This window comes from Dermacentor silvarum, chromosome 3, assembly GCF_013339745.2.
Source record: "Dermacentor silvarum isolate Dsil-2018 chromosome 3, BIME_Dsil_1.4, whole genome shotgun sequence".
NCBI lineage: Eukaryota > Metazoa > Arthropoda > Arachnida > Ixodida > Ixodidae > Dermacentor > Dermacentor silvarum.
This window is the reverse complement of record NC_051156.1, coordinates 135080038-135103966: the sequence shown is the minus strand read 5'-3', so window position 1 is coordinate 135103966 and position 23929 is coordinate 135080038. Positions and strand designations below refer to the sequence as shown.

Genomic DNA, 23929 nt, shown 5'->3' with positions numbered 1-23929 from the left:
AGGCCTTCAGAATTTTAGAAAGAGCCCCGCTCTTTTGTTGGCTTTAAACACCCCCTCGACTTGAGTTTTTTTCATCTTGCTACCTTACATTTCGCTAGCTTTCCCAAAACAGATGGTTTTTCTTCGCTTGTGTGGGATCAGCGCGCACGTGTGTGAAGGACGTGTACTAGGCCCCATCAAGTGTCCTATAGGAGACATGCATGGCAGGTGAAACCAGGGCTCAAATCGCCGCAGCAATGTTGGAAACAGCTCTGAATGGCTGCCAGTATGCTTATTAGGTGTCTAGGAGCTTGTAATGTGACCGGAGATGCCGCGTGCGTGCCTGTATAATTAAGAAAGCATACAATGTCCTGTGGCAGTGGCACCTTTCCATGCTTAATATGGTTCACCGCATAACGTATCTGTACCGCGGCGAAGCTCACAAGTCAAGTTCGAATTATTCGGCGAAGGGCAATTTGGTGATCGAAATAACGGATGTCTGGGGCAATGGAAATGTATGTGTGCCGGCCAAGACCGTCAGTCGAATTAACGGAAGTCTACTGTATGATGTACGGTAATAAAGATTTGCATACACGAATAATCTGAAATCAACGAGTGCAAAAACAGCAAAATTAGTGTTCTAAGCCAATTTTATATCAAGGGAGAACGTGGCATACTTTGGAGGCATAAATGCATCTTGGCACAAAAGAAAACATTTTTCCTATATTTAATTAATTGAAGCACAAGAAAGTTATTTAGTGCATTGCGCTCTACACTACTTTACCAAGCAGGGAAAGGCATATCTGGCAAAAAATGATAGCTCAAGTACTAGAAGCAGAGATAGCGCACCTTCAATACTGCATGATCATCAAAATTGAAGTTTTTAGAAAATAATGAAAAAGCTTGCAAAAACTGCTATGAAAGCAATCTGTGGGTAACAGGTGACTAATTGGAGTGTATTGTTTGGGTACTTTCATTTGATGCCATTTTTCAGTGCACGCGAAGCTTTATGCCTCTTAGGATTGCACTATTACGGGCCGTCAACCCTTCACGAGCTCCATCACAACTTCATCAGAGTTTCGAAAACCACAGTTGGCTTTGTGGCAAGACTGTAATCCCGATCACTCTGCACTAACCTTAGAGTACCATTGCACGTCTCGCATAAGACAACATCGAGGAGAATATTCACTGCTCAAAGTTCAACGACATTATTCAGAGCAGCGGGCTTTGCGGCCGATGCTGTTGCACCATCTCCGCTTGGACTGAATATTTCACTCTGCGGCTGGTGTAGTCAATCCTGTCAAGTGTGGCTTGCTCATGCGCTCTTACTTGATGCATTTCTTCATAAAGACCCATGTGGTCAATATTAATTTGGGGACCATTACCGCAGTGCCTCTTATAGCTTCATTGTTGCTTTGGGATGTGACACCTCATTGATTGGTCAGTTACTTCGCTAATCAGTCTGTTGGAGCCTTCAGCTGTAAAGTGTCATCCCCTGTTGCTCAGCTGATGCTACAATGCAGCCTCCGCAGGTTCTTGAGCGACTTTTTCAGCCTTGCCAACTGGCACTACTTGTGACATTACTTCAATGACATCTTGTGTGCCTTACTTTAACTTGGATTTGTGTAATAATTTACTACCTGTGTACTGTTTTCTTGTTTAATTATTTATGCAGTCTTGTCTTGCCTGCCCCTCACCCCCCCTAGTTGCTAGGGAAGGTACTGTATCATGGGTGTTAAGATGTTGGTGGTGATCGATGAAGATAAATATGCAATTGTCTGCGTAAAATCAACCTCGTGAAAATGGTGGATGATGAAGAAAGGTCTCGAGCGAAGGGATGTCTGGTTCGCACAAGAATCATATTTACTTTGGCATATTATTTCCTAGGAGGTTCTATTTATGTAACAGATACATCCTTCGTAGGCTCCATCTAAGCTGTTTCGCCCTCTCTATTGATTGTCAGGTGAGCCGCTTCTTCATTCTGGACAAGGCCGACCCCGGCGACATCGCCTTCCACGAGTTTGAGGTGACTGGCTCTACGTACGAGCCCATTGGTGAGGTCTTCAAGAACGGCGCCAAGGCCAACTGCGCAAACTACGAGGCCCTGCACGAGCTTACCACCATCTGCTGCATGTGCAACGACTCCAGCATTGACTTCAATGAGGTGAGTGCTGGGTCGGTCGCACAGTTTTTAGATTTTTTCATCTGTAAAACCAACCTCGAGCGACAAGCATCGGACGAAGGGCTAATTCTTTAGTTTAGTAACAACGGTATGGTGCCACAATACGCTGAAGGCAATAATAACACAAAAGAAGTTGATTGTTTTTTTCTGGTTTTAACTAATTATTGATAAGGGGCTAATTTTGAACTTTCATATTGTTACTAAGGTTGCGACGTTTTACCCTAGTAACGATGCCAGCCAGCCGCAAGTTTTTGTAATGACCACACTCTGCTTGATCTGTTAGTCTTAACCATAGCGCTGCTTCATTGGATGTCGGCAACCGAAATAGGCTTGTTGCAGTCTCAATACGTGTCTATTCACAGTGGTTGTGCGATTCTTGGAAAGCCAAGAAACCACCTTGCCCATGAAAGCAAAAGCAGGAGGAAACCTGGAAGATGCCAACTTCCATCACTTCCTGCATAGCATGCACAAATCATGTCTCGAAAATTGAGCAAGCCCATTTGTGTTCAGAGGGGTGGAAGGGTGATATGAAGAAAGCTGGAAAACCGCGCAGTGGCTCGAATTCCTTTTTCCTTTGTTTTCAAGGATTTCGCATGTCATTGCGTTTTGGCATGGACACCCAGTAGCCAGACTTCATTATAACCGATAATGCGGCATGAGGTTTAGTAAGCGGGTTATTTCACCATAGAAAACAAAAGTTGATGCAGCAGCTTCTCATTGTTATAACCGATATGTTGTTAAAATCGGTATCGTTATAAGGTGGGCTCGACTGTATATTTCTTCTGAATGTTTTGATGACATAAAATATATCCATAAACGTAAACATGAAGCATTGTACAGCCCTCCGTTACATTCCATTCAGCGAACCACCTTTAGTGTCTTAAAGGGACACTAAAGAGAAAAATGATTTCAGCCGTATTACAGTGAAACCTCTTCCAACCCTCGTTAATTCAGAAAATTTGATAATTCAGACTCGTTCTCTGGTCCCGGCAGGCGTATGGGTTACTTATTGAAATCAAACTCTTGTTAATTTGGACCTATTTGGCCGCCCATCAGTTAATTTGGACAACTTTTGGAACTCGACGAGCGCGAAACGCCGCTTATGTGCGACATAGAGCAGAGCAAGAACGGCACTAGCGTCCAACCAAAACGAAACGACGGAGTCCGCATCGCCATAGTCATCAGCAGAAATCGTACGTGAATGACAGCTATGCCAGAACACTTCGTACCTATTTGTGCAGCTGAACCGCTGCTGGGAACATCTCAGCCAAATTTTGCAGTTGTGCGCAGTGCATGGATCGCACAAGCGGAGTGCAGTCACCGTTTTCTCAAACTATTTTTTAGGAGCAGAATAGCAGAAGCCTGCCCCTCGCTCTTTTCTGCTCTGTACTGTATTCCAAAAGAGCCGTAGACTAAATTTTGGAAAGTTTCAACAACCTTGCGATGCCATAATGGCCGCAATACGAAAAATACTTTGAAATCTGTGACTTCACATTGACGTGCTGCTGCTGGGGTTTCATTGCGAAATTGAAATAAACTTCGAGCTTTAATTCATCTAATAATTAATCTATTAGTACTGTGAAATTTATAAAAATAGTTCTGAACGAATATGTTATCTGTCTAAGTTGATTTAGCTGTTTCTCTTGAGTGTCTTTTTAATTGAAAAAGCTTCCGTATTGCTTATGGAACAGTTTGCATCTCTGCGTGCACATAGACGCGTGAAGTGCCAGTTGCGTGCCCAGTTTATCTTGCAAGCAGTGCGAATGTTGTGGCGTCTGTACACCGCATTGAAGGCTCATGTGTTTGTCTCCTCTACTCCGTGCAGTACAAGCAAGCCTTTGAAAAAGTGGGTGAGGCCACGGAGACTGCACTGATTGTGCTGGCTGAGAAGATGAACCCCTTCGGATTCGACAAGAGCGGCAAGTCCAGACGCGATGCAGCGCTGACGGTCAATCACGGCGTGCAGGCAATGTGGAAAAAGGAGTTCACCCTTGAGTTCTCCCGGGACCGAAAGTCTATGAGCTCTTACTGTGTTCCTACAAGAGCTGCTGCGAACACCAAGCTTGGCACTGGACCCAAGATGTTTGTGAAGGTGGGTCCGTCGCACAACCTTTCTGCGTGGTCAGTTCGGAGGCGTGTGTGGCTTGCTTGGCAACAGGCATAGAGATAGACAAGGAGCATATGCTCTATTCGCAAGCTGTCGCTGCTTAACCACGCAGCACGTTGTTAAATGGCATGTGTCTTCGTACCTCCAACTTAGCATTTAATTGCCATGTGTTTCTTTGTTTTCTGCTCTGGTATTGAGATGCCATGCTATATAACCAGAGTTTGTACACCTCTATAAGTTCCTTGAAAACCTTTGAATTTGGGGGCTACTTTCGAACATTCAAAGTAATAAACTCGGATAGGTTCTATGCCAGGAAACACTCTATTGGGAAACAAACCTGGATATGTATTTTGTTAAGGGTTGCTAAACAATTGCAATGTGGCATGTCCACAGCCACCAACGACAGACTTGTTATCATTGTTGCCATTGCGGAGCCAGACAAAGCCAGATCAAGGGACCAAGCTATGCTGCCATTTTGTTGTGTTGCATAGTTTCGTGCATGGAGCTTTATCAGTTTCGACAAATGGCACTAGTACCGATGCTTTGATTTTTCACAGGACATGTTTTCTTGTGTACACTACTAATCTGGGGAGTTGTAATACAAGGTTGTTTTTAGAGGCTTCAGTCAAAATATTTGAGAGTGTATGGGCAATTGTTTAGGGTACTTAGCTCAGGTGCATGTTGTTGCAAAAAAAAGCGCACCGAAGGTTTCACCTTCAAAGCAGTGTACCTCTTGAGAATGCCGTCCAGACTGATATTGCACCCATACGAGGGTGCAAAGACCAGAGGGTGGGGCTTCGTTGATTCATAGGGGCACAGTGAAGTTTGCTCTTCATTAATCGCTGGGCGATGAAGGAGTCTGTTGAATTTTAGTCCTGAATAGCGACGCGGCGACTGTCATTGAGCCACAACATACAGCACTTCACAGCTACGCCTCCGAGAAGATGGCAGACATGGCCAGTGTTGCCAGATCACTGTGCATTTTGAATGTCCACTATTGTGGCACCGCCTGCCACCTTTATGGTGAAGCAAGGCCCTCAATGAGTTCCGCTTACAGCCTACGATATTGCTTTAACAATGACAGATGTTGCCGCTAATTCTACTGTTCTTTGTGCTAACGGAGTGTTGTTTGTTTCTGCAGGGAGCCCCTGAGGGTGTTCTGGAACGGTGTACCCACTGCAGGGTTGGCGACAAGAAGATGGCTATGTCGGGAGCTGTGAAGCAACGCATCTTGGAACTTACACGTGCCTACGGCACGGGCCGTGACACACTGCGGTGCCTGGCTCTTGCCACCTTGGACAACCCACCCAAGCCGGAAGAGATGGAGCTTGGTGACTCCAACAAGTTTGCGTCCTACGAGGTGCGCCTCTTTCATGATTACATGCCTCTGGGCTACAACTCTTGCAAGATATAGACTTGTATTGTTGTGTGTTTTACTTCTTGCCAGTGATAGCTTTCGCCCAGTTATTAGTGTTTCTGCTTGCGCATGTATCTATAAATACAGACAATCCTCAATTAACAAGTTATCTAAGATGAACTAAATTTAAAATTTTGCCGTGTCATACTTTATTCATGGAGTATTCTCCTGCTGTAATGGGCTATATTAATGGCTGTAGTTGCCGAGCTAGGGCTGATTGCGCGTGATCACACCGACGGCACTGTTGTGTATTAGCAGTGATGCAAAATGCATCTACGTAATTGTCGTTCCCATGCCACGTATCAGCTCGTCAAGCCAAGAACAAGCCATCAAAATTCACAGGATTTGCCAGCCCGTCAAAGGCATTATACTCGCATTTATTTTGCATAGACCTGATAGCACTTTTTGGGTTTTTTTTTTTTTTTTTTTTTTTTGCGATATCAGCATGTATGCTTAAAACAAGGCTAAATTGTAGTAAACAGATCCACATGATTGACAGACAAAGTGTTGGGTGGTGTAAACGCACAGATTGGAGGTGTTCCCATTTATTTTGTCTTGCTTACTTTTCACAGTTGACAGTGGGACAGCACTTAGCCTGATGCCCTTGGTGTGCCTTTTTGTCACCCTTGCAGGTGAACATGACCTTTGTTGGTGTGGTCGGCATGCTGGACCCGCCCCGGAAGGAAGTGTTTGACTCCATCATGCGTTGCCGGGCTGCTGGCATTCGGGTCATTGTGATTACGGGCGACAACAAGAGCACGGCTGAGGCCATCTGTCGCCGCATCGGTGTCTTTGGGGAGGATGAGGACACCACGGGCATGTCCTACTCTGGCCGCGAGTTTGACGACTTACCCTTGGAGGAACAGCGACGAGCCGTCCAGAGGGCGCGGTTGTTCTCACGAGTGGAGCCCTCCCACAAGAGCAAGATTGTAGAGTTCCTCCAGGCGGACGGCGAGATCTCTGCCATGGTGGGTGCCCGTTTAACTTTCCACCACATCGCTTTTAATTTTGAGAAACTTGAAAGCGCAACACTAATGACGGTGACGCACAGGTTTGCGGGACGAGGTGTGACTAGCAATTGTGTTTTTCCATACGTTGTCATATTTATGGCTGCAAAAGTAAGGATGGAAAGAAAACGGTAAAACACCACCCCCCTTTACCACACCATTGTTTTGAATGCTTGCAATCAAATCAATTTCTACAGGTGACAAACTGACAGATGCTGCACTCCCACACTTCCCTGGAACTAGTGAAATCATGACAACCGATTAAAAAAAATCACTCTTTCTTTGTTTTTTATTTGCTGTAATTTTTTGTTTTCGCAAATTGCGTTGCGCATGAGCGTTGGTTATAGTGCGTAGCTAGGTTTCTGTGCTCCCCAAGTCTTCGCCTTCGTCACCTGAGATGGTGGACTCGTGCTGGACGGGGTTGTCCACATACTCGGTACTCAACGCATGTAGCCTCTACCAAAAGCTGTACAGTTGTATGCAGATTTTTCATAAGGGCCATGGACACAATTAGCTTTTCCAAAGGCCAGGTGTGCTCACTGGAATTGAGAGGGGCACTGTGTACTGTGTGGAGAAAGCACAGAATTTGGCTTTTTGATTCCTTGCTGCATCTTCAGACCACACCAAAATTGAGCTATTTCGTGGATACTGTGCTGTAAATGCTTCTGTGAGGTGTGAGGTGTTCTGCACATGGTGTTAGACAGAAAAGCTTTATGTTAACGGCACAAATAGCTTCTCTATTTTGAACAAATTCTAAGGGAGATCTGTGCAAGACACACTTTTGTCAAGCCAACATTAAATGGACACTTCGATAGTGATATGAATAATGGTTAGGGACGCTGTGAATTGGTCATACTGTTTTACCTTCTTCCCAGGGTTAGCTTAGGTGAATATTTGTTTCTTTTCGTTTTTCTCTGCTTGCGCAGACTGGTGATGGTGTGAATGACGCGCCTGCTCTGAAGAAGGCGGAAATTGGCATTGCAATGGGCTCGGGTACAGCAGTGGCCAAGTCTGCTTCGGAAATGGTGCTTGCCGATGACAACTTCTCGAGCATTGTGTCGGCCGTGGAGGAAGGGCGTGCCATCTACAACAACATGAAGCAGTTCATCCGTTACCTGATCTCCTCCAACATTGGCGAGGTGGTGAGCATCTTCCTGACGGCGGCACTGGGCCTGCCCGAGGCCCTGATCCCCGTGCAGCTGCTCTGGGTGAACCTGGTGACTGACGGCTTGCCTGCCACTGCCCTCGGCTTCAACCCGCCCGACCTGGACATCATGGAGAGGCCTCCTCGCAAGGCTGACGAGTCCCTCATCTCAGGTCAGTGCCTCCGGTCTTTAGCCCCTTCAGTCACAAATTGACTGAGTGTGTTTACAGAACCCCTACAATGCCCAGTGCATTATACTGTATTTACTCACGTAATGAACCCACCCTTCACTTGTGTCCTTGACTTTTCCTAAAAAAATGCACACCTGACCTTCAGGGCCATTGCTCAGCATGTTTGCTTTATCTCTGCATAATTGGCCGGCGTCGTTGACTGTCGCAAAATTGTTGGACGTGCCATGATACAGCAAACACCTTTTGACACGAGCGATGCTAAACACCGGTTATACGAATGCAGGTAATGCGGGGCTGTGTGCATGCAACTTCTTGACCGCGCACTTTCGTTGATGATGCACGCTGCTTCATCCAAAATTTATTGGCTGATCTATGGTAGCCATGGCATTCTGCTAGATTCCCACCTGTGGCGGTTGCATTTTAGTGGGGACAGAATGCAAAAAACGCTCACCTACTTAGATTAGGTGCATGTTAAAGGTCCTTGGGCAGTCAAACTTAATCCAGAGCCGCCACTGAGGCATCTGTCATATAGCCCCAGTGTCGCTTTCGGGTGTTAAACCCTGCGAGTCGGGTCAAACAATTGTGTGTGCAGGTATGAAATGCCTAGATGATTGGTTTCAATTTTTGTACCTGTTGGCCTTGTTTTCTATCACTTTTAGAGATATTTTCAGTGCATGCAGATTGTCTCAGCCAATGGAAGTGGATGTGGTGAAAGCGGTGGCACACCTCCCACTTGTGTTATTTCATATTGAACAGTTCTGCGTATTGTCGAGGCAACCATCTCTCCAGTGATGCATTTCATTGCAAGCTGCATCGCGCAGATGTAAAAGTATACGAGTATCCACAAGTGCATACACCCTTCTTTTATACTAAGCTTGAGAGGGTTTGATGAGCTTGCAAGGTGTCTGGGCTGGATGGCTGACTTTTTGACAATTGCAGAAAGTTTTACTTGCTAGACACTCGTTTCTCTAGATTCAACAATAGTCTCATTTGAGTACTATCTCTGTCCAGTGGTCAATGCTTTCGTAACTTCTTTTTTTTTTTCTTAAGGGGAGACGCTGGTCTTAAGATGGCGAAAAATTTGGGGGAAGATGTCAGTTTTCAGAAATCTTGATTCCGAAGTCTTAGTAGTCTGAAGTACACGTACCTGGCAAAATATTGTTGGTCAATTCCGTCAACAGGTGTTAAAAAACAATTTGAGTGTTGTGGACTGACCCAACTTCGAGCCATGGTAGCTCCGTGCGACTACAATCGATTGGCACCACCTTGGTCTTATTACAAGCTGCTTCAAAGCAAACGCACGCCTTCTGCTGGAGGCCACTGGCGCCTATTTGATATGTCGCTAGAAAGCGTGTCTCTATACTTTCGTTGCAGGCTGGCTGTTCTTCCGGTACATGGCCATTGGGGGCTACGTGGGTGCGGCGACGGTGGGCGCGGCGGCTTGGTGGTACATAGTGTGCCCGGAGGGGCCGCACCTCAACTACTACCAGTTGACGCACCACCTGTCCTGCCTCACAGACAAGGAGAACTTCCGTGGCGTCGACTGCGCAGTCTTCCACGACCCGCACCCGATGACCATGGCTTTGTCTGTGCTCGTCACCATTGAGATGCTCAATGCCCTCAACAGGTGCGTGCCCTCGCTGTCTCAGTTATATCTGCTGCATGCTCAGTAACACCTCGCGCTTCTCGTTTTGTAACAGAAAGCTTATGTTCAGTGCAGTAATTATAGCATTGCAACGCTGAGCTCGAGGTCGTGGGCTCGATTCCCAGTTGCGACAGCCACGTTCCGACCGGGGTGGAATGCAAAAATACTCGCGTAACATGCTCTGGGTGCACTTCAAGTTTGTACTTCCCAAGATATATATATATATATATATATATATATATATATATATATATATATATATATATGCTACACTGTTTTGATACCTCAAAATTGTGATTTGATAAGCACAAGAAACACTGAATGGCCTATTAGTAGCGTTATTGATATGCTGGGGCAAGTGTGGATAGTTCAGCAAACCAATTACTAATGCATTAATTACTGTATTAATTTGAAGCTGTAGCTAACTGTAGAAATGTGTTTTCTGTGACCTGAAATAAAAGTAAATGAGTTGTTATAATTTCCCTTGATGTGGAACTGTGTTTGCACATTACAGGATTAAAAAATTCCGGCTATATGGCATCGGTAATAGCCTCCTGTGCAGCTTTGTGACAAACCGCCAAAACCTAATTTATTTTAACAAAGCTTATGTGGTGTAGTTGCAGCAGAGGCTCTCATTGAGTCGTACCTGTAGTTGCAAAGGCTTTGGGCTTACGCAACAGAGCCACAGGAATGGCAGGGGCCATTTTTTTTCTTTTATAATTTTTTTAGAGGTGACGCAGTGTTTGCCTTCGAGTAGTTGGCTTCACATTGTTGCTGACTCAATGTTTCACTTGCGCAGCTTGTCCGAGAACCAGTCTCTCCTGGTGATGCCTCCCTGGACCAACTTGTGGCTGGTGGCAGCCATGACTCTTTCCATGACTCTTCACTTTGTTGTGCTGTACTGCGACATCCTCAACGTGAGTTGTGATCCCGTCTACGTTACTGCAGGCCGTTCCCATAGCCTATTGTAGACCGTTTAACCAGGGCTTCTTTTATACTGCCATTTATTATGCACATTGTCTCCCTTGTGCGAGCATTTTCTGCCAGCAGACTGATGCACAGTGTTATAATCAGCCTTCAGAGAGGTAAACAGTGATTGATAGACGTTGCATTTGAGCACAGAAATACGGCATCTCGTGGATGGTGAGACCCATCTGCCAGAACCGAATTGGTCTAACAGCATTAGATCATTCTGATCCTCCCCTCTTGGAGTTCTGAACAAATGTTGGGAACGGATGACCTGGCTGTTTAAATGCACCAGTATATAAAGTAACAATAAAGCACATGTCTGTTTCCAGCACTTACCAGTACAAGCTCTGCACACAGTCAGCTATAGTGCTGGGCTAATCCCTTCTATAGTCTCCTTCTTCGAATGGTACATGTTCTCGCAATTGTTAGTGGTGGTCAGCGGCAAGCGCTAATGGTTGAAAGGTATGCGTGGGCCATTCTAGCCGTCGGGCTGTGCCGTATGCAAGTGAAGTTTTGTTCCTTGATCTAGCATGAACAAACGATCAAGTGTTTCGTAAGATCATGTTTTAAAGACTGTCACAGTTACCTCAAATATGCGAACAAATTACGAAATGGATGCACACTGTATTTCAGATGTTGCATTCCACATGGGGAGTAGTGACTGTCCGTAATTTTTTGCAGCATCAGCAGCGGTAATTAATTGATATCCGTACGCAAATTCTCTTTGAGGTTTGTTTACAGCTGCATTCTTATAACCAAGTACAGGTAGCCATTGTGCATCACTTGCAGTTTGCCATTTTTTGTCCTAAAGCTCATCTGCAGCCACGGGCAGCGCTGACCTCTTTTTCTTTCCCTCCCGCTGTGCAGACGGTGTTCTCGGTGTGCCCGCTGTCTGTGGCTGAGTGGTTCGCTGTCCTCAAGATGTCCATTCCGGTCATCATCCTCGACGAGACGATGAAGTTCATCGCCCGCAAGTTCATCGATGGTACACAGTATTACTATGAACTCTCCCTCCTGATGGGCACCTGGGTGGGATTTCTGGCCATTGCCCTCTACTGCCCAATCTGAGCAAAACAAAACCACTCCTCTCGTCACCACCATCCTCCCCTTTCCCCCAGGCGCCTGCCTTCTTTTCCTCGAACGCCTCCAGCTGGATTGTTGTGGTTCTGTTTTTCAATGTTTTTTTTTCTCTCCCCCACCCTCATCAGCTTCATTCAATACCTTGACTTCTCCTCGCTCTCCCTGTGATGCGTTTGGGACTGCTGCTGCTCCTTGGCCAGACTACCACCACTGAACTGACGACTGACCTGTCTCACCTACTCTCTGTCCCTCGCGCTTTTTTTTTTTTTTTTTCTCTCCTAGTTCTTGATGGTTTTGAATGCCCCCTTCCCTATTCCTCCCGACTACCTAAAGTCGTAGCGAGCGCCTCTCGTGTGTTGTGATCCCACCTTTCCGGTGGTGGCTGCACTGTCACCTCATGTTTCTACTAAAAAGCCCCGCACCGACTCTGCACAATTTTCGGAGAGCCCTGTCCCCTAAAATTCTGGGGCCAGTGAAACCCTGAAAGGATTCGGCTCATATTGGTGCGAATGAGACGCACTACCGCGTAGAACGCGAGAAAGTCTCGGGGGATTGAAGTTGTGTGTGTGCTAGACTTCATAAACGACGGGTGTTGATAGCCGTGCAGCTGCCACCTGGAATTGGCTGGATTTGAGGGGCCTCGCTACCGGTGTGACTGGTCTTAGTTGTAGCACGAGTTCGCAGGTGTTCGTGTGACAGGAAGAACTTCGATGTTTTCTGGGACTATGAGGAGATGGTGCTGCTGCTGCTGCGGCGTGCAGTCTTTCGTTGTCTCGCTTTCTCTCCATCTCTCCGGCGCGTTCTCTCGATGTCCTAGTGGCTAGCCTTAAAGTGAGTCTTAAAACGCTATCTAGGCAGCGCAAGGAGCTTCATTTTTAGCTTCAGCGGTTGGGTGGGTTGCCTTTGGGGTCACAACAGGGGGTCCGAATTTGTCCCTTGTTGTCTGGCTTGCCTTGTAAATAGCCAATGGAACCTTGTTTTGAAAACCGGAATGTGCACCATCACAGCCGTCTCGCTGTCCACACGAATCTGTGTATCCTCGCTGTACGTTTTGCCGCAGAACTGGGCAGCCCAGTCTCTGCTCCGTTCGTCTTTCATTCTTTTTTTTTTTTTTTTCCTTTTCCTCTGACTGTTGTTGCACGACGAAGGTAGGAGGAAAACCTTTGGCTGTAGTAGGATCTGGTCTTGTTGGCATCGCCATTTAATTGTTCGCAGCAGGACGGTGTTTCCATGCTCCGGCTCGCAATGTTTTTTGTTGAGTTTGATAGATTCCGAGAAGGGGCCTTGGTCGTGCGCTGGTTTTTCACATTGTTCATTGCTGGTACTGCTTCTGCTGTTGCTGCTGCTGCTGCTGCTGCTGTGGCTGTGGAGAGGACGAGAAGTGGTGGCAGCTTTGTGTACAGAAGCGTTTGTTGTGTGTGCCACATTGTTGGGAAGCAGTCAGATCTTCTCTTTCCGTTCGTCTCTCGTTTCCCGTGCTCGTCGTGTGTTTTCTTCCTTGCTTTGTGGCATCGTGTAGCGGCTGCGCCGAATCTGTTTCGTCAGCCTCGCTGTTCGTCGGACTTTTTTTTTTTTTTTCACCTAAATTTTTGTTTTTGTGAAAGTGCAACAGACCTAGAGACACTGTGTGGAGTGCTTTTTGTCCTCTTTTTTTTTTTTTTGACACACCGAATGGAAAAAAAAAAAAGTGAGCGGAGGGCTTGAAAAAGAGGAGACAGAAACAAGTGGCATCAATAAAGCCGAGATGGAAGAAGAAAAAAAAAACTACTTTTTTTGACCCCTTTGTTGTTGTCTTTGTTGAGTTGTTTCTTGTGGGAAGCCTGGTGGGAAAACGACGCAGGCAAACTTTGTCCTTGCGCAGTTTGGCTAGCCTCATGCAAGCAAGGGTCTGTGCAGACAGGTGCTCGGTTACCTCGTTTTGTGCCTTTTAATTAACAAAGTGTGTACTACAACCTGCAAACCGTGATCTTTGTCAGTTGTCGGGTGAATTGGCTGTTCTCGGCACTGCTGTCGACTGCATGCTGTGGGGCATGTTGTCTTCCAGACTCGGCCGCTCTCGCACCTTGCTTGGGGGTTTCTTTTTCTGTCTCATTTCTGGTGTTCCTTTGTTTATATTTTTCTTCAGTACGTGTGTGTGTGTGTGTGCATGCCAGTTTGCTATACCTGTTGACGTGAATGCAGTGTGCAACATAGGAACAGTGCTCAAGGATCTGGCTGCATTACTGGCAGCTGTTGTACACACAATTGGCACGCAAGATTCTAAGGAATTTCCGCCGTCACCCTAAATAATGTCCATGCAGCTAGTTGGGAACAGGTCATTTCTTAATTATATCGTAGAACCCTGTTATAAGACTTTTTCAAAACACTGCATGCATTGCATGTGGAAGACTATATGTTTACAGTTAAATCCTGCTTCACCGAAATTCAGGCATGTGCAAAAAAAAAAGAATTTTTGTTGTTGACATCAGGACTCTGTAAATAAACAAAGGGGAGAGACAATGGGGGAAATGTAAACATGAGAATGCATTAACGAACTGTGCTTACAGAAGTTAGCGTTGACTGCACCTCTTCATTTTTCTAAGGGGTTGGGAGGTGGAGCGGACAGCACCACTGACATTTTCCCATGATTCAGTGCTTGGTAATTCCATCACTGTGTGTGCTGATATAGTTAGCATAATGTCTATAGCATGAAGAATGATCAGTGTAGGTATTGCACTTCATGGAGGAATACATGGCACATCAAAGCACAGGTAATGCCTGTCAATCATCTTTGCTGTGTACACTTTCTTATAGTATTATTATCGTTCAATTTTTCTTAGTCAGCCGTAAGCAGAAGCTATGATAAACACTGCTATCACTGAGCAGTTATTTGGCACATCTGAGCGTTGTGCCAGCACTCGGCAAGCATGGTTGTGTAGGAAAGCAGTGCGGAATTTGACGTAGCAGGATTCAATTGTGTGTAAACATGCCTGCGGCATAGTCTAAATAGCTGTTTAATGAGCTGAGTTGGACAACTGTGTGAACACATCAGCAGGGTACTACTGTAAATGGTCAGGTGATGCTCTGCTGTTGTCCGTTACATTTAAGATCAGCAAACGATAAAGATACACACTTAAAGAAAGCAGGCTTTGCCTCGTTATGTGGCAGTATGCTTCCCCACATTGTGGTGACAAAGGTGAGTCTTGGAGTGCTGCGGCAATTTGCAAGTAGAATGATTCGAGGGCGTGTGACCTTAATACAGCTTGACGTAAAAGTTGTTCTTCAACTCTACCTAACTGTATGCTTAGGTGTTTGTTTGCTTGTTTATTTTTTGCGTGTTGGTTCCCACAAAAGTTTACGGAACACGATAGTCATGACAACAAAGGTAATTTTCACATCTAGGTGCGCCCCATTTACTTGTGCTTACGACATTGTAATTCAGTTTTGTGCACATTCAGGTTGCAGGTAGTGATAATAGTGAATTTTTAGCGATAGCTGGTCGCAAGCTAAATTTACAGCTTCGCTGCTGCCTTAGATGTGTTGACCCGTATACTGCATGACATTCTGTATCTAGATATCTTAAAAGAAATCAATTTATGGCATGCTAAAAGAGGAAGTGCTGTGCAAATGCTTTAAGTACTTTATTTTAGGAAATCTAAGAGAACCAGGCAGTGCTTTGTATTAAACTAAGCTCCCAGTGGATATTTGGCTCAGATGTTCCTGACAGTATTGTCTAGTGCAAATTTTACCATGACCTGATACTCGTACAGATATTGCACCAGCAATCATTGGCCTTACTAATAACTTTAAGTTAAGTGTGAATTTTTTTATTTGCCCCATGGCTTCTGTGTTCCGAGAACTTGTGTGGTTAGCTGAGCTAGTTAGTAGTTATGCTGCAGCTTGCGTGTAGTGTGCACAAATTTTAGCAATGTTGCCTGAAGTGACGCACTGTTTGTTTACCTGTCTTGTACAAGTGTGTGGTATCCAAGTTCTTAAGTTTGCTTGCATCAAGTGGGTCAATTTTTGCGTGGCGCTTAGTGGTGCATAGTGGTGCATGAGCATTTGAGAACTTACATGGGCTTGAATGTAAAATGCTTTTCGAGTGGCATGTGGCAGTGGCTTCTTTTCGACCAAACACCGGTGCCGTCGTACCTGCAGGGATTACATTGACATAAATCGTGGCATGCTTACTAAAAGCTTGCTAAACTCCAAGTTGCTGTGAAAGTTTATGCATCTGGCTAAAGAGGGAACTAATTGATATGGCATCGTCGCACAAAACACTGAAGTGGCTTAATTTTTACGAAAAGCACACTTTGCAAAGAACTGGTCCTGAAGGCAGATCACACTTATGTCTGAGCTTACAGGCAGCCCTCGCATTTAAAGAAATTTTGTTCCTGTGCACATTAGACCAAAAATATTGCCAGTCGGCATGTGGGATTCACTGTAGATTAAATAACCCATCTTTAATATAGAAAGATACCAGTGAAGTACACGTTAATGAGCTGACACACATTTGAGGGCTACACTGCCATTAGCGACACCTGTAACCCAGTTATAAGTAATATTGTGAGGAGCCAGTTTGCTACTTACCAGTCAGTGTAATGGTTTCTAACACGTCACAGTCAAGCACAAAGTTGCAATGTTTTGCAACAAGTGCTGGTAGCTATTCCTAGTCTCCAGCAGCAGAAATATATGTATGTGTCAATCGACAAATTCTTTATGCTTAGTAATTGGTGCTCTCTTTTGCTTTTGCCATTTAATGAGATGCATAAGCTTTCCATTCTGGAGTGTACATTTGTCACGACAGTGCCTGCCTTCATCGGCCAGGTTGGTCGAGAAGAGGTGGTCACCAGACCTTGTGGTGAGGGGTGTGCCTTGACAGCTGCTCGTGAGTCACCTGGGTGGTTTGGCGTTTTTTTTTTTCCACTCGTTTGTTCTAACAGCATCGGATCAGAGTGCATACCGCACGCGTCCCACTATGCCCCCTCCAAGGAAGAAATGCATGACTGGCCCAGGTACAGCCCAGAGTTCATCCCAGTTTGTCCTTAATATTTCAGCACCTTACACTTCCTATACTTCCCCTTCGACGCCCACCCCGTCTCTGACTGCAAGCATGATGTCTCCTGCTGTGCTGTTTCTGCGCTTAGTTACTCTTTTTCTCTTGGCTGCTTTTCATGAAAGGCCATGTACGCATCGTTTGTGTGGGCTACGTATCAATGCCATGGCAGTGAATTCTGAAGATCTGCGAATACTAAGACACCTGGTAACTTAGCTTTGTCATGGAAAGTTTGAAAACGTATTTCGCCCTTCATAATTTTGCAAAGGTACTCCGATGGTATGGTAATTTGCAGGTTCCAGTAAAAATTGTGCCTTCTGCATGCTTATGTCATCCCGACCAGCGTCGCAAGACAGCGACTAGTAGTTGGCCATGATGGTTGCTGAACATTGATGGTAGCCCACTCATTACTGCATTATGCTGGCCGTGAAAGTAGAAAATTTTCATGAAAAGAAGGAAATGACTGAGGAGCCTGGAGGCAGACTGGTGGTGAAACTGGTCACATTGTGCAAGACCTTAATGCACATTGGTTAAACGGGCATGTCGGCTATGGTTAAGCTGAATCTGTTGTGGCCTGATGCTGTTGTGTAATGTTACATGAGAAATCTAACTGCACTTATTTTGTTAACCATAGTCGCTGGATATGTAAATGCTGTTGGGTTTTTCTTGTAACATAACTATGGTTGGCTGTAACTGAGGTGCAACTTAACAGCAGTTAGCGTGCCGTGTAGTTAGGTTGTGCAGTCGAACTCGATTATAACAAACGGGCTTGCGCCCCAGTCTATTTGCTGAAACTCGCCTATTGTGAACATAGCAAACTTTTGGGGTGTTATGTACAAATTTTTATATACAGTGGAGAAAAGCGAAGAAATCTAGCCAAACCACGTTGCGGGCATCAGTTTTGATCTCTGCCATCTTTCTCAGCGTCACTAAAAATGATGCGCGAGATAGAATAGACCTGCTCCGGTTCACATAAATAAGGAAGTATGACAAAAATAAAAAAATCGCCTCCATTCCACCCCGTAAAAGAGGATGTGCACCGAAGCTAGTGAAGACGTTAAACGACACAAGCATCACCACCACAAGTGACGTACAACCTTATTTTTCTAGGCCGTCCGCCGAGTGCATGTGCGTTGTTGAAGTAATTGAATTTCTCAGAGTAAAATTAGGTCAGAAAATTCGTAAAGTACGGTTCAATCGCAACCTGCAGACATGATAGCATCGGATTGTAATTCGAATATACTAGAAAACATAATTCTATTACGCGGAAACTCAAACCCATTTTCCAGCTGCTGTTTTATTAGGTGAGCACGCCACGAAATATCTCGACCAACTAGAGGCTAACAGCTTCACTGTAAAATAAAAACTCGCCTCAGCGTTGCGTTGGCGGCATGTAAGCGGCTTATCGTGCCGGCAGTTATGAGGAAATTTTATTGCACGAGCATTGGTCAACAAGTTTCGCTTGTTCGATGTAAACGATAATTCGCTTTATGCGGGTGTTATAGCCGGGTTCGACTGCAAGACCCTTAACCTCTAGTCGATGCCAGTCTCGATGGCCCCGTTGCTGCTGCGAAAGGTAAGATATGCGGTGTCAGCATCGACAATAGGTCTACAAAATAAAACAGTTCCGCTCGCATGCAGCGGTGAGCATGAGCGATCGCGCGCGACGCGACTTCAGCAAACGTAGTAGTGTCGATCACGATCAGTCCTTACGGGCGTGCGACGCAGCGCAGCTGTTACACCTTAAAGCCGGGACGAAATGCAAGTTCGCCGACTTTGAACTGTGATAACGGAGACGCGTGGCATTATCTGTGCGGCGGACAAACGATAATGCTTCGGAGGTTCGGTTGTTTTACGACCAGCTTGCATCAACGCGAAGCGTACGCGCCAAGCATTGCGGAGGAAACGGCTGTGCGACAGGGTTGCCTTACTGCGATTGACTGCGCAACTGTCGCGAAACGCGGGTGTTTCCCCGTTGTGTAAAAAAAGTATCCTTGCTAGCAATGCTATCCTGCCGCTCTCGCCGTAAGACTGTTCCGGCTACCGTTAATTCCGATTTGAAAGTGAAAGGATAGCGTACGAACGGAGTGAATTCTCTTTTTCGAGGATTAGCGCAGGCGTTGCTGCGGTGCGCGCACCGAAACACAGACTTGCACGATGGGAATGCGGGTCCCCTTCACGAGTTGGATTAACCTTCAGGAGCACATCAATCCGAACGGTACGGTCGTGTTTTTTTAGCATACATGCAGTTGTTTGCAGCTTTGTTAGTTGCTATATTGGTTACTGCATCCGATGTGCTAAAAAAAAAAAAAAAAAGAGCGGCCGCGTAAAGTAGAAGTTACGTCTTTTTTAATGTTGCATCGAGCGAATTTGTGGGGTGGCTAGGCAAGTCGACTTGCCCTGCAAACGGAACAGTATAGACTTCGCTCCTGTGCTCTTGATTGGTGCGCCTGACTATCGTTAAATATGATGGTGACGCGAGAACTACGTTAAACGATTCACTCTCAAGAACCGGAAATATCTGGCGCGTGAAGGGGATATGATCGAGCAGCTTATTAAGTAAGGATAGGTGCGAGCCATATTTGCGCGCCGCGGTTAAAGTGACAACCTCGTAGAGCGAGCGATTTTCGCGCGCATTTTCGGCGTGCCGTCAGCCGACGTCAGCGCCGTATAACGACGCTGTCGCCACGAGCGAAATGCGCGTACTACGACTGCTTTAACCGGTGTGTATCGGCATCGCGCAATCGATATGATGGTGCGCTGAATAAAATAAGCCGGAAATGCGCTCCATTTTGGGGGTTGCCATAGTTAGGCGAGCAGTTTGCAAAGCCAGAAAATTTCCCTGTGCGGCCTATGATGCTTTATTCAAGCGGCACCCTGCTCACGTGAATTGATGCCGTGTTTTGCCACGTAGCAGCGCTTACCAGAGAGGAAACTTTTTTTCTTTTTTTTCTTTTTCTATCGTTTCTCTGTCGGCACTACGTCTTTCGTGCTTTTGCTCTGTTCAGTTTTTCCTCCTTCCAGTTCTTTTCTCTGTTTGCGCATGCACTTTTTACAGCTCTTGTTATTTTCAGTTTGTAGCGTACGTGTTCTGTTTGGTTTCAGTGCTTTAGTTTTGTGTTTCTTTTCTTTCTTTTTTTTTCTCTCTCTCTCCCCTGTTCAATCCCCCCACAGTTGCCCCCGATATGCAGAAGAAGAAGAACTAGACGGACAGGGGGAAAAAACAAAGCCAACGAAATGAAAAATGGTGCGCGCACCCCCTTCTTTGCACGAACTGTTGGGCGACTGTGAGAAGACTCCAGCCGTGCGGGGAAAACGTGAACAACTCTCTTCGTTAGTGAATTGTGTGACCTCAGAAACTTGTAGTAGTGCATGTTCTCGTTAGCGGTGAATTCAACTTTTCCTCCCTGGTCCTGTCTTTTTTTTTTTTTTTTTTTTTTTGCGGTCAATTATTTTTTTCTTTCTGTTTGAATGCTCCCAGAGCTTTCTTGCAGTTCTTGACATGGCAAAGTAAGGCGCGTTTTGTGTATCCGAAGAAGAAGAAAACACGCACGTAGCAGACGACGGCAGGCGCGTGTCGTGTGACCGGTTTCATCCCAAACGTTAACGCACACATCCCTTGTTTATTTCATTTGTGTGACTTTTCTCGAGTTCTAAGTGTCTATGCCGAGGCTCCGTGCCCGTGTTCAGAGACGCAGATTTTTTTCCCCCGGGTGTGCAATATAGGAATTCATTAATATAATCATCTTTAAAGAATACCAAACTAACCAAATGCGGTGGTGTCGGCCGTGCGCTCCGCCATTGCGGGCCTAGTTTTCGTCTGCTATGCGTGGGCGTTGTCTGCAAGTTGAGCGCCGGCCGCACCCACCATTCCAAGAAAAACAAATACGAGCCCGAACAAAAAAAATGTATAAACAACGCTGCCAGGAGCTTCGGACGGCGTTGGCTTGAAGAAAGCTCGTCGTGTGAGCTCTGCCGGGAATAAAAAAGGAAAAACGACGGTCGTCGGAACGCACAGCCATCACGTATACCATCTCATTCCCCGTTCCTCTATCCTTTTTTTTTTTTTTCTCACTCCTATGTGTTTGCCCACCACTTATGTTAATTTAAAACCGAGAGAGCTGCATTTTCGGCGAAAATATACGGTATGTGTACCACTACTGCACGCGTTGTGTGTTCTCAACGTAGGGATGTTCGAAATGACTTTTTTTTTTTTTTTTTTCTTGCTCACTTCTCTTGTATAGCTGAGCCTCTTTTCGTGGTCGTCTTACACATTTTTCTTTTTTTTTTTTTCCTCGCTGCTTGATCGTGTGTACATGACATAGATCTGGCATATTATTGTGCTGATGTGCTACTGTGCGTGAAAGGAAAACAAAAAGAAAGGTAAATAGATGTTCTTCATCGGAAGTCGATGACGGCAGAAGTGCACCGCCAAGCGAAGGCAGTAAAGCCGGCCTAGTCTGGGAATCGAGGGAGTTGGGGGAAGAAAAAAAAAAAAAGAAAGCGTGGGAAAGATGGAGGCACGACCGTTGCGTCGCCGTGAGCGTGTGACGTGTAAAAATTGTCGCCCGGCGTGTCGCAGAAGGCTTTGTATGCACCGTCACTCGAAGGAGCCGACCACGAACGAGAAGTTAGCGAGAGAGAGAAGAAAAAAAAAAAACACGGTCGACTGTGGTAGGTTTCCGTGGCGGGCGTCTCGAAGGCCTCAAAGCAGACGGCAAGGTTTGCCCCCCCCATCCGCGATAGATGACGCTCGCTGCACGGATTCGATAAAAGAGCACGACTACACGCATCAGACGAGGAGGCGCGCCGTTTTCATTCGCCACAGCCATACATGCACATCGTGCCCGTTGTCGTTCGGTGCTCTTTGTTTTGCGAGCGAGTTATCGAGATTACCGGAGACCCCCAAGGAGGAGGGAAAAGGGAGGAGGCTACGGCGCGCGCTGACAAGCAAAACTAAAATGGGCCGCCCGTCGCGTAGCGCACGATGTACACGTCCTTTGTTCCCGCGGACTTTCACTCGTCTCTCGACCACTTGTGATATATGTTAGCGCTGTGTGTCCACGTCCCACCGCCACCACCGATCCCCCCCACCCTCTAAACCACACACCTCCCCTCGCCACCACCACCACCACCACTACACATTTGCCCCCCTGTCCCCCTCCTCCTCAATCGGAATGGGAAAGAGACCGTTTTGTACAGACCGGTGTGGACGGAGGTCAACCGTGTACCATAAATAGAGTGAAAATAAAACACGACTCCTCTAAACGTCTTCGGTGTGCTTCACTGCATCTCCTGCGTATGTCAGGGGAAACCGGCTTTTTCAAGGGTCATCCGTGAGCCGTCAAGGGATCGAGGTGAGGTGAGCTTTGCTGCTGAAAGTGGTTTCAAAGTGAGTGAGTGAACAACGTATTAGAAAAGGATTTTTTTTACTTCGGTCGGGTGGCTCTAACGAAAATGAGGGAAGTCATCGGAATTGTTTTCTTTCCTCGATTCCGGGGTAAAAGGCCTGTTGCACAGATCCCAACCCTTTACACACGTCAAGCTCTGGCCCACCACCACGGGTCGACGAAAGCGAAGGCGCTACGAATCAAAGTACGGCTGCTTACCTCGTAACCTCTTTGCAGCCGCTGCGACATGTGTGACGCGTGAACTAAAGTGGAACTATAATACTTAGTCGGGATATACAAGTGCCGCATTTTACTCGAACTAGCCATCCTTTCCTCACTTTACTCCTGTTCCCCTCCGCTGGCCACCATTTGGGTGTCGGCCGTAACGCTGTAGGAATTTACAGCGCGGATGAACTGTTCACTTCCTTCAATATCCACCATTATAATGAAACAACCAATTACTGCTATTCCATCCATCACGATTGCGACGTGACATCCATATTCGTGCAGTCGATAGTTGCTTCTAGGTAGGGCGGTACGTGTTGTCGGTCGATCACTTTCGTTAATATATATTAAGGGGACGCTGACTGAGCCAGCGGACAGGGCGTCCATCACTATCCAGTGAGCGCACGTCACGTCACGCAAATTGGGAAGAACCGGCCTTGCATATATGCTATTGACTGAAAATACGACCCTTGATACTGGGCAGTAAATTTTGCGCCAAACGCAATAATTTTGCAGTAATCGCAAGCTACGTCCCAAGCACCAGATCAATATTAACCGCGAGTCGAACGCATATATATCAAACGTGTTTTTTCGAGCCCAAAATAAGTGAGCTTGTCTTGCATAGTACCGTGTTTAAGCGCACATTGAAGTTCGCTTAATCGAGATTCGCTTCCTGTAGCTAGCAATTTTCCTCTTATCAGCCATCGTAGATGGACTACATATGAAAAAAAAAATTTTTTAAGTTTATGTAGTGTCAAGTAAGAGTCCTTACATTTCTCAGCTACGGCGCTGTGACGTTGTCGTGAAGAATAGATATGTCTCGGCATCCATCGAACCGTTTTTATGAACAGGTGCATCGTGTAGAACCGCGGGGTTACATATATATGATCACTGAACCCACGGTACATTCAAGTTCGAATTTATACTGTGCCCGGCAGCGATTTCTAACCCCCCCCCCCCCCCACCCTCCCCTCTTACAGACAGGCACTCATCCTGAAAAAAAAAAAAAAAATTACGCTGATCCCATGCACTGTGGTAATCGATTTAAGCAATCTTTACTAAATGCGGAGGTGGGCGCTACGTGGCCCTAATTTTGAGGCTATTTCGAATATATCGCTTATACCTAGCAGCAGAAACGCGATTTTGGAAGCCCCAAGTTAGAGAATAACCCTGTTTAGTTGCTGTACAGAACTCTATCCGCCGGCACATTCGGTATAGAGTCGAACGCTCGATCTACAACGAACATACTTGTATTACGAAGAATTCCGTATGTCTCGGCCGAATTCCTCTAAATCATTCATCTGTATAGTGAACGCCTCTGCGACGATAACAATATACTTATAATAACGGAACAGTGTTAGCAGCCACAGAATAAAGCAACACTATATATATAGTCGCAAAAATCTTAGTGCTCCCACTCAGATCCAGTGCTATAAGTATAACGAGCTGTTGGAGCTGGCCATGGAAGCCAACAACGGCAAACTCTGTGAACAAGCGCAAGCATATCGACGAAACTTGCGCCTGCAAAAGGGAGGAGGAGGACGAAAGAGAAAGGCAG

The 23929-nt window shown here is 46.0% G+C and overlaps 1 protein-coding gene across 6 annotated transcripts in view; it reads left to right on the top strand.

Annotated features, from left to right (window-relative positions):
• LOC119445803 (calcium-transporting ATPase sarcoplasmic/endoplasmic reticulum type) overlaps positions 1-22028 on the top strand; it is a 663011-nt gene extending 640983 nt beyond the window's left edge. For 5 of the 6 annotated variants that reach the window (XM_037710085.2, XM_049663650.1, XM_037710086.2 and 2 more), the window contains 10 exons: positions 1943-2143; positions 3987-4253; positions 5410-5628; positions 6318-6653; positions 7619-8009; positions 9402-9654; positions 10472-10589; positions 11509-11626; positions 16644-16715; positions 19931-22028. In XM_037710085.2, coding sequence (XP_037566013.1) covers positions 1943-2143; positions 3987-4253; positions 5410-5628; positions 6318-6653; positions 7619-8009; positions 9402-9654; positions 10472-10589; positions 11509-11626; positions 16644-16715; positions 19931-19962 — 2007 coding nt within the window. In that variant the 3' untranslated portion in view covers positions 19963-22028. The remainder of the gene's footprint in view (positions 1-1942; positions 2144-3986; positions 4254-5409; positions 5629-6317; positions 6654-7618; positions 8010-9401; positions 9655-10471; positions 10590-11508; positions 11627-16643; positions 16716-19930) is intronic. The other variant, XM_037710090.2, reaches the window with a different exon arrangement.
• The last annotated feature ends 1901 nt before the right edge of the window (positions 22029-23929 follow it).